The sequence below is a fragment of the Triticum aestivum genome, chromosome 2B (genome assembly GCF_018294505.1).
Source record: "Triticum aestivum cultivar Chinese Spring chromosome 2B, IWGSC CS RefSeq v2.1, whole genome shotgun sequence".
Classification (NCBI taxonomy): Eukaryota; Viridiplantae; Streptophyta; class Magnoliopsida; order Poales; family Poaceae; genus Triticum; species Triticum aestivum.
This window is the reverse complement of record NC_057798.1, coordinates 452,256,107-452,267,025: the sequence shown is the minus strand read 5'-3', so window position 1 is coordinate 452,267,025 and position 10,919 is coordinate 452,256,107. Positions and strand designations below refer to the sequence as shown.

Sequence of the window (10,919 nt, the reverse complement as noted above, 5' to 3'; positions counted from 1 at the left end):
GTTCCTAAATACAAGTCTTTTTTTAGAAATTCCAATATGGAGTACATACGGATGTATATAGACATATTTTAGAGTGTAGATTCACTCATTTTGCTCCGTATGTAGTTCATATTGGAATCTCTAAAAACACTTATATTTAAGAATGGAGGGACGATGTAGAATATAGTGTGTCCAATAAAAGCAATGTTCATATCACAAGGCAAAAAAAAAAACAAGGTTCAGATATAATCTTGCAGTAAAGATGGTATCTGGTGATGTTGCAGACAAGGCGATCTACAAGACTAAATGCTCCCAACTTTTGCCAACTTGCCCTCTTATTGTGTATGATGATGTCAAACTAATTTACTGCAACATCAATGCGAGTTTACTATCTACATGTTATGTGTTGGGAGCTTGGGATGCATATGATGCAAGGGATACATGATTCATAACTGACGGTTGTTTTGCAATGATCTTGAGTACTCATTTCTACTTGTCCTTTGTTCATGCGGTGCATCTATTGACAACTTGACATCCAAAACAATCATTCATAGTGATGAGCAAGTCCTTTATAGAAGGACAGGTGCCAGGTACAGATTTTTGTGTTGCTTCTTGGGCTGCTATCAGATGGTCCCTGACTGAACTCTTAAATATGCTCATGTGGTATTTTCTTGGGATTTTATGTAGGCTAAAACCATGGCCCGTGAAAGCAGGAGGTCCCGCAAACACGTAATAATACTCGCATGTGTGTCATCTTATGTCAAAGCAAAGAAGTGTTTTTTCACTCTGCTCGGAAAAACCAAATCCATGTTTTCTGGACCAAAGTGTGGAAAAACCCAAGCAAACTCAGACTGACACCAGCAACCAACCTCTGTAAACGTCATTGAGGACATAGATTTTTCTTTCTGTATATATACTGGAATATATATGACTCGCTTAACACATAACAAGCTCTTAAGTCCAGAGTCTTCCCTGTGCTAGTGTCACAGTGACGGTTTGTAGGAGGGCTCAGGTCGTCAGGTGTATGTTTGGTGGTACAACTGTACAAGGAAACAACCCCGCAGGATGGTGTGCTGATGTGATCGAGGAAGAGTCGATATGTATATGTTCTGTCAAATAGCTCCTGGATTCTTGGATATGTGCGACAAAACAAGGTCATGATAGATAGGTGAGCAATGCGTGATACTTCTTGCATGTGCAGCGCAAGAATGTTGGCCAAGCTACTGTGTACACCTCATACTCTGTTTTTTATCTCTCATTTAAGTTGTATCAGAATTTGGTGGCTAGTGGGGAAATCTGACAGTCTAATGTTCTCGTATATGAATTCTCCTAACTGTAGCGTAATGGCAGAATTAGATTATGTTCTTGCATCGCAGAAAGTATCATATTTTCTCCTTGTTATGCTATCCTGAATGTTAGAGTATGTACAGTACTCCTAATACTTACTGATATTACTGAACGATATTATATATATCATTATCACTAAAGTAATAACTTGGCCCTTTTCTTTTCTACTAGAACCAATCATGTTTCCTTTTCAATGTTGCCAAATTGCTTAATAATGGTCCTCAGATGGTCAGCCTATTATATGTTGACGGTCAGAAACACTTGAAATCATTGCACTTTTCAGTGGAGATTATATGTTCTCTTTTGCTCATTGGCCAGTCACTGGAGATTATATCTCTCTTTTACTCACTGGCAGATTAATATGCATGATGAAATGAAGTGTGGCGACTGATTCTCTTTGGAATGCTCGATGTGAAGGCAGAGTAATCTGTTATGCTGGAGGTCAGTATATTTTCTGCATGAACCATTGCATTGTTGATTGACGTGTGACCGACCTTGACTGCTACTTGTACAAAAAAACTATTTGTCATATATTCGATGCTTGTGGTTGCTTTACTTGAATTTTGAAATTTGAGTCACCTCCATTAGTCAACTTAGCATTCGAAGCCAGGATTCAAGGTACTAGCATTGTGCATTAGAGCTGGTAGTACATTGCCATCAAACGAGCAGTAAATGACATTTTCCCAGGACTGGAAAGGAAGAAGCTGGTCCAATGCCACAGCCATGTAGAGCGCGCATTGACCCAACCCAACCATCTTTATATACTCCTAGTTGATCTGATCTATCTATCCATTCAGAAGGAGGAGGACTCTGCTACATAACAGTACGTAGGCATGCAGTTCCATAGCTAAAACGAAGCAAACATTCCCAACATTCAGAGCTAGACCCTTAGCGGTTACAAACACAAACCCTACATGATGGCATGGCAGTAGAGTACCAAGGAGAACATATCCAGTACCAGTACGTACTATCTAATGGGTGAAAGCAAGCACTGGATATGTTCTCCAGTACCCAAGCAAGCAAGCTGCTTCAGTTTGCGACAGTCTTCTTGGACTTGGGCGCCGCCTTGTCATGGACGGCGTGTGCCGGTGGAGCCGCATTGAGGTCAGGGAGGGGCGCACGGGCGGCAGCAGCGGCGTTGCCGTTGCCGGTGGGCTTGGTGGCCGCGGTCTTGGCGAGGCGCTGCTTGAGCTCGGTGAGCAGGGCCTGGTTCTCCTGGTTCAGCAGCTGGGCCTTCTTGCGCAGCCGTTCGTTCTCCTTGAGGATGTAGCAGTTCTGCATGTACAGCTTGGCATTGAGCCTGTCCATCCCGCCTGGCGCCTGCCACCAAAAAAAAAGCAACAGGGTAAGGAAATCAGGAGCCATATGTGGGGGCCCTGTTTCAGAACTTGGTTACAATACTCGTTTTTTATCCTGCTCTGCTGCACGCGACTCGTATTAACTTGTGTGTGTCCTACTATGAGTGCAGGAAAAGAAGAAAGGGAAGCAGAAACAGTGAAGTGTGCTGTGGTCGTGTGGCAGCAAAAATTCCAGGATACCCAGGGGATGTCCCTGCAGTGGCAACATCCTCCTTGGAGGTAAGAAGAAGAAGAAGAAGAAGAAAAACAGAACACTAGCAGTAGAGTGTAGCATAGAGGGAGACCCTGAAGGTTTCTTCTGTAATAAATAAACTAAAGAAAGTGGAGGGTGACTCGCTCGTTCTAAGCAAATCATGATGGTTGTTTACACTTTACACACATGTTAACGCTATTGCAACTGCTATCAGTACTAGCAACTTGCAAAGATATGTGTCAAGCAAGGCTCGTGGAGACATGCATAAACAAATCAAAGGCATGGGGTGGGATGCAGCAGATTGCATGGAATGGAATGCAACTAGAAACGAACAAAAAGGGCAACACTAGGAAAGGGGAGAGGCCAGCAAATTGCAGTTGCAATTGGCACACATGATTGTGCATGCATGCATGCATGCAAGAGCACATCGAGCAGAGACGAGACATTACCTTGTTGGAGCTGCTTGCTGCTGCGAGAGAGAGACCAGAGGAACTCGGCAAGCAAAGGCAGAGTCGGAGCGCGATGAGGCAATGAGATTTGCTGTGGGGCGGGCGGGGCAGGAAGAGAGGCAAAAGGGATGGAGAGGATCAAGTCGATCTCCTCTGCTGTATGTGTGATGTGCTCCTTCTGCTGGGCGGTGGGGCGGTATTTATAGGCTCACCATCTCGTTTCATACCAGTTCATCGTAGATGGAGTGCAGCTAGGCTAGCTCATCCTTCCCTCCTTTTTTCCCTTCCAGGATGGATCAGCGGTGTGGCTGACAGGCGGGCCCGCGGCACGCGCCGTGGTCCACGTGCTAGCGTTCGCACGTACGAATGGGAGGCTTTCATGAGGCCTTTGAACGGGAGGGGCAGAGGGGTCTCGTGCATGCTCGTAAGGAGACGATCCAATCGATGACGATGCGGCAGAGGCTTAAATGGCGCCTAATCATGAGGTTGGCCTTGGCCTTGGCCTCCCTCACGTGCCGCATTTTCTTCTTCTCTTCCCTTCGTTCCTTGTACGCGCCAGTGCAGCCGTTCCCGCGCCAGACTTGTTTACGGACGGACGGACGGATGACTAATCCGTATTGCTATGGCTTGTGTGAGTGAGAACCACTGTATGATGAGCGACCTAAAGCACGATTAACACAAGCATGAATGCTTCTAACCAACGACCAATGTGCACTTCAACTGTTCCCTTGCACACTTTGGTCTACTACTACACGAGACAGAGAGAGAGAGAGAGAGAGAGAGAGAGAGAGGCACGGTAATTTTGTGCCAGTGGTTTAGGTGGCCAAACCAAACCAAATATGGTCAGCGAGCGAGCGCAAGTGTGCAAGAGCAAGAGAGAGGTAGGAAGAGGATACGACGATGGGAGGGGGCTTCAAATGATGATGATGATGGGCCTCGGCCGGCACCAAGATTCGTAATGATGGCTCGTCACCGGGTCCTCGCTCATCATGATTTTTTTTCTCTTCTTCTTCTTCTTTTATTATTACTGCACCCTCTTCCCTTCCTTGAATACCAGCCTCGGGTGGGGTGATGATGATCCCCTCTTCCCTCAATTGAATGCATCACAATTGTGCCACACACACCTCCTCGCTTCTTTTCTTTTGTAGTAGTACACCATGCATCTTTTTCTTTGTGGCCCATCTCATCTCTAGCTTTTTGCGAGCCTTTTGCTGAATGTGATTGTTGCAAGGAACAGAATCTCGGAAGGAAAATGCACATGTTAGCAGGGATGAGATGATCTAGGGCCAGAAAAGTGGAGGGACGAAAGGTAAAGGTGGTAATCATCGCTGCTGGCCAGCCTGGACTCTAGTCTAGGCTGTGTATGTACCCCCCTCGTTTCTAAATATAAGCCATTTAGGGCGTTCCCAATGGTAACCCGTAAATTTCCTCCCGCATTCATTCATGGATAAGGGGGACAGTCCTCGGACACAGATGCGGAAGGACGACATCCAACGCTAGCGGCATATGTTTCGAACTCTTTTTCAACAAACAAGATGAAATTCATGCAAACACGATCGAATTTCATACAAACATGACAGATTTCATACAAACACGATGGGTTTCATTACATTTCAAACATCTAGAAGAAAAAAAAGACCGCCCCTAAACCTACCCTACGGCGGCGGCGCCCGACGTCCAAGCCCGTGTTGTCCTCCATCCGCCGTCTCCATAAGCACCGCGAAAAGACCAATGATGTGAAGGTGCGGTCTCCGCGAGGAAGAGTAGAACACGGGAGACGGACCGACCCACATGGGACACCAGGTCCCACAGCCTTCCGTGGCGTACTCATCCTCGGAGGAGTCCGCGCCTTGTCCGTCGTCGGTGGACGTGTGGTCAACACGGGAAATGGTGGCGTCGGCGCTGTCGTCGTCCCACCGGGTTGGCTAATGGTTCGTCGGCTGCGCGTAGGAGGCGCAATTGGCATTATTCTCCTCCGTGATCGCCTGCAATTGCGCCTCCACGGCTGCAGCGGCTTGAGCGCAAACGGTATGATAGATGTCACGCTGTTCCGCGACGAAATTTGGGTTCGCCGCGGTCGTGGCCGCCACGGCCTCCTCGCTCGCGCGCTCACCTTAGATCTAGCCCTCCACCAGCCGGTGTTTCTCCAGGAGGAACAGGTTGTATCACTATTTCTCCCGCGCCTGCTGGAACCCCAACAAAGGCGCCGACGCAGGCTGCACCTCCGCCATGGCGGTGTTGAAGTACACCTACACCTGTTCCATGGTGAAGCCGGCGTGCACAGGAGGCGCGGAGCCGGCGCGGACTCATTGAAGCCCATCTCCATCGTGGTGTTGTCCTCGTCGTCGGAGACCTCGGGCGAGCTGGCTGGCAAGCCGGCCTCGATCCGTCTGGCACGTCGACTCTGCCAGGCGGCGGTAAGGGCTGCCACCGCGTGCTTCATCTTTGGCGGCAGACTGTCCCACAGTGCTTTCCCGCTGGCACTCATGGCAGATGTGGAGGAAAGGAGAAGGATGTGGAGAGGATGTGTTGTGATGTGGAGATAGCCGATTGTGGCCGCCCTTAAATAGTGGATTCCGGTGGGGCCAGGCATCAATGCGGGACGCCGGAGTGGGTTTCTCGCCCGGCGAGCCTGCTTGATGGCGGCATACAGACGGACGGGGTATTGAACGGGCGTGGGAGATATCAGTCCTGTCCCGTCCAGTCACGCGTCTTCGGCATTGAACAGGCGTGGACATCGAAGACGCGTCGCGGGCGGCGCCCTCGGCCAGCGAGCCGCTTCAATGCCTGCGCCAGTAAGAGGTCGTGTTCGCTCTTCAATGGAAAGCGGCCACTCTACAACGGCATGAATGCGGGAAGCTGTCGTGGGAGGAGGGGTTTGGGTGGGCCAGCGTGGTCAGAAGCGAGCGTGGCATCGGTCCGGCCTCTCGCAAAGCCCCTCACATTTGTCTCCGGTTTACGAGAGAAACTGCGTCCAGACTGCTCCGCGGACCGATACAGGTCGACGTTGGATGACTTTCGTGATCCAGACGCATACGGACAGTTTGCTGGTCCGGCTTGGAGATGCCCTTAGAGATTTCAATATAAACTACATATAGATGTATATGAACGTATTTTAGAATGCAGTTTCATTCATTTTGTTTCTTACATAGTCTATATTGAAATCTCTAAAAAAACCTTATACTCCCTCCGTTTTAAAATAGATGACCCAATTTTGTATTAAAGTTAATATAAATTTGAGTCATCTATTTTGGAACGGAGGGAGTATGTGGCATGAGAGAGAGAGAAAAATTGAGGTTTTTTAGGGATTTTTTTTGGAGCTAATACACTCGTATGCTAATTAAACAAAACACACGCTTGGCCTTGGCCCATTGCAGCTAACAAAATATCCCATGTACTGTATAGAGAGATCTATAGACGTAGCTGTTGAAAATTCGCTGTGGTGTCGCATACCAGCCGGTGATTGTATTGACCGGGCAGCACTGCAGCGACGCCAATCCTAGACGGCATTGGCACTGGTGGCAATGCGGTGGTAGTAACAAGCTCTGCCGATCATAACCGTTTCAAACTTTCATCAATGGACGCATGGGCATGGGCTCGTCCTGCTTGCAGCTGGACTGGTGCTGGTGCTGGTGCTGCACATGGAGACAGGCCATTAAGATTCTAGGAGAGCACGAGCGTACAAAACCATGATCGCCGATTAAAAGCAAAGCCATCATGTGCATCCATGGATTCCCCCTTCTTGTGCTCATGCTATTGCTAGCTGCCATCATTTTTATTTCGCCGCACGAAAGCTTCATCGACGCATCCGCCCAAACCATCCCACGCACATCTACTGGATCATGATCATTGACCAGGAAAAATGAAAAAGCAGCCTTACTCGATTTGGCTAACCACATTTCTCACTCTCTCCGTCTACTCTTAATTAATACGTAAGAGAACAATACTATAAATTCAGCAAAGCAGAGCAAGGTCCAAAGATCAAAAGGAAAATAGGGTTTAAGTGGCGAGCAGACCTTAAATCCTAGAGCTGGACGGATTGGATAAAGTTGTCATTGCTTCTTCTGCTTCCTAATACTAAGAAGACTAGGTCCGTAAGGGTTCCTTTTTTCTGGTTTTTCTGGAATTTTTTTTTACCGTGGTTGTTTGAGCGACACGTGTGCATGATGGTTTCCTAGAAGTGATCGATCTCATTTCTTTCTTGCTCAACTTGTTTACGCACGTTTTTCTTAGCGCTGCCATTGCCACGTTATGTGCTTCCGCCTATAGACGCGTGTGCATCGGGAAGGTTCTTCCTTGTTTTTTAAGTTGGGTTGACTGTGAGCATGGTAGGCTTGATTTCACGTGCCTGTTCTAGATGTGTGTGCGCTGGTCTTGTTCCACGTGACGCTGTCTGGTTCTTGCATGTGGCCACGTTTGTCTGATGCATTGTTGACTGTCCTATGCCATCGATGGGCATGTAGCATTCTGGGCAGTTCTTTTTTGTCTCACGTTACCTTGAGGGGTGGCTTTTTAGATATTTTATTCGGTGTCCTCTGGCGAAGACTCGAGATGAGTGTGGTGCCACCGGTCGGCCGCCGTATACGCCTATAAAAGGGTCTTCTCCTTCCTGACGGTCATTGCCTCGCGTATCTCACCAGGCTGCTTCCAACCCCGATCTACCCTACCCACGCTGCTTCCAACCCCGATCTTCTCTCCGCGTGGAGCTGGTGGCAGACGTACAACCGAGGGGACGAAGCAACGGCGTCGTGCCACCGCCACCTCCAATGCATAGCAGCCACGCCACCAACGGCACAAGATTCGCATGGGGAGGCCAGCCGTCGAGCAAGAGACATCGAGGACCGGCTAGATTAGAGGTGAGGTGGATTCTGCGTGCGAGGCCCTCTACCCTTTCTCATGTTCTGCGTGATCTCGGGCGGGAGGCGGTGTATCCATCCTGATTTGGCCTTCTTCCTCCCCGATTTTGCGTTCTTTCCGGCCTACGCTCATCTCTGGCCGGTCATCATTCCATTCCCGTGACTCGTGCACCAATGGGAGACCCCGGCCTCGCCTCCTCTGAACGTCCCAGTTCTTCTCCATGAAGACCATGCCCTTCATGGTCCGGCGGGGCGGTCACTGTTGTCAACGTCTCCGTGCCCTTCCCGCACGAGGAAAATAGCAGATGGCGTCGTCGCCAACTCTAGCATGTCGGAGATGACGTGGCCACCAGATGACGAGCTCCGCCATGGTAAATTTTTCTGTACTTCTGCCTATTTGCTTGGCACTTTTTTTTCAGATGTTCTAATTCTTATTTTCTGATGTGTTGTGTGAAGGTTTATGGCGAGGAGAGGAGAAGTGGTCGTTCGGGTTCTGTGAGAATGCACGTGCAGGTTCACTCGGAAATTCCGGATTTCGATCTTCATATTTACATCCGAGAGGAAAGGAAGTGTTGCATAGTCATATTTTATTCCAGTGTTAATATTCCATAATTGTATGATGAATTGAACCTGAACATCGGAAGTGGCAATTGCAATACACTAATTTCCAGTTTTGATTGATACTTTATGAAAGAATATGTTGGCGGACATGGCAATGCAGTTTCATGTCGACATCCACTCGAACTGAAGTATCCGCGGAAGTGAGAACATAGTAACTGTCTGGACCTCTCGATGTAGTTAGTGGCATCAGTTATATAATTACGTTTCATATATCAACTAATTAAATGTTGCACTATTCATCTAAAAAAAGTAGCACTACTGATCTACTGTATGTAAGTATTGCAGATTCATGTACAATGTTGTCTGATAAATTGGTGGCAAATAGCTGTGTGAGCTTCATTTGGTGATCTATTTTTTTATATCCTTCTTTCATCTGGTATAACTACATGGGACTGTAATTGTTTACTGCATTTTGCATCACATACTTTATTACTGTACATATTACTTGTATTTTTGTTTTTTTCCTTATTGCTTCTATGCTACTGATTTCGCCACAGCAAATTTTATTTTGTTCTCTGGTGCAAAACATCACACAATGTCATGTTAGAAGGACCCTTGATTTCATCATACCCAGATGGTTTAGTTTCTAATGATGGTTGGGGAAGTAGCCTCTGACCAAGCTATACTATGATGACGAGTAGAGTCAAGATTTTTGTTGTTGCAAGGATCACAAAGAAAGAAATCAGTATTCAATAGACAGTAGATTGATCTTTTGTAACATCTTTCTTATAAATCAGTTTGGTTCACAATCAGTTGCTCTATCCAGGTTCTTTGGAATGCATGATGAGACATGGATTCCTAAGGATTGTTCAAGTGCATTCAATGTTAAGGGATGGAACACGGAATAGCCTTGGCCACAATGAGCAGGTGAGTCTTGTCATCTTGCATCTTCGTTAATCTCATGCATTTCATATAGATATGCTACAAAACATACAACAGAAGTGTTACTTTTTATTTTATTTCCTTGTATCATCTGATTTCTTATCAAAGAAAAGAACCACATGCTGTTACTTGAAACAGGCAAAGATCTCAAGTTTCATTCTTCATTTTTGACGTTGGCAGTCCCAAACTTCACACAAGTATGTTCTCTTGTCCACAGAAGGAGTACAATATGGGTGACTGCAGGTACGTCCCCAGGGACACTGCTACTACCGTCACTGTTGAAGAAATCACAGTTGTGCTGGAAGGTCTTGCCTTCCTGCTTGCGGTGTCTGCCTTCTCATCTTATTTATGATCGTTTATGTGAAGAAGCAGCAGCAACCTCATATGTTTTCTTGTGTAGTAATATGTGACCTGCATTTGCAGACATATATATGGGTCAAGTCACTCTTTGTTAGTTATTAGACGTTGTTAGTGTTTTTCTATCAGACATGGTGCTGCAATGGGCTTGACTGCTTAAGTCTCACTCAGATTTTAGACTTGATTATTAACTGCTTCCTTTCATTAAGATGTGAGGTCCTGATCCCAATGATAGAGCATCATCGCCCTCTGAAATAATATTCATGAGAGTTCACTGTTTGATTTTGTTGAACCATGCAAGTTCAAATTTTGATGAAGCCATGCAACTGGTAGATGCTTCAACAAAGCATATTTTTGCAGTGTTCCTCTGAAACGAAAATACTCTGGTCCTTCTGTACTTGATAAAATTAGTGTTGTATTTGCCTGGTATAAGAAAAATAGCGCAATGCCGACAGATAGTGTTGTATTTGCCGGGTATTAATTTACATGTGTTGTGTCGAAAGCAGGCTGAGGAGAACACACATGCACGACCACCTGCATGGATTAGCCGATGGAACCAATTAATAACAGGAGAAAGGGCGGAAAATAGGAGGGAGATGGTGATATTGACAATGGGCAGTAGTCTGCAATTGTGTCACGCCGTGTTGGTTGGATTAGGCCCACCTAATCAATTGTTTTTGGGCACCACTAGAAAATTAATGAATGCATGCTGTACAATTTTCGCTGATCTTCTCTGATTTTCTAACAGATGTGAAATGTTGCCCAACTATTATTTGAGATGTAAATTAATATTCAGTCGTAGAAATTGATATATGTATGCCTTCATTTTCTGCATTTTTTCTACTTATGTGTTCATGCCTTCAAGTCCAGATGACAA

General features: G+C 46.5%; 1 protein-coding gene and 1 long non-coding RNA gene across 2 annotated transcripts; one reads left to right on the top strand and one right to left on the bottom strand.

The window, feature by feature from the left end:
• Positions 1-1,956: 1,956 nt before the first annotated feature.
• On the bottom strand, positions 1,957-3,507 carry LOC123041372 (protein LITTLE ZIPPER 4). Its single transcript, XM_044463993.1, has 2 exons — positions 3,327-3,507; positions 1,957-2,646 (listed from the first exon to the last, which is right to left on the bottom strand). Exon 2 carries the CDS (start codon positions 2,632-2,634, stop codon positions 2,356-2,358), a length of 279 nt encoding a protein of 92 aa, XP_044319928.1. The 5' UTR covers positions 2,635-2,646; positions 3,327-3,507; the 3' UTR covers positions 1,957-2,355.
• Positions 3,508-7,964: 4,457 nt separating this feature from the next.
• Positions 7,965-9,927, top strand: LOC123041371 (uncharacterized). The gene is made up of 4 exons (XR_006418488.1): positions 7,965-8,182; positions 8,395-8,553; positions 8,639-9,670; positions 9,866-9,927. It is a non-coding gene; the product is annotated as an uncharacterized lncRNA (long non-coding RNA).
• Positions 9,928-10,919: the final 992 nt, after the last annotated feature.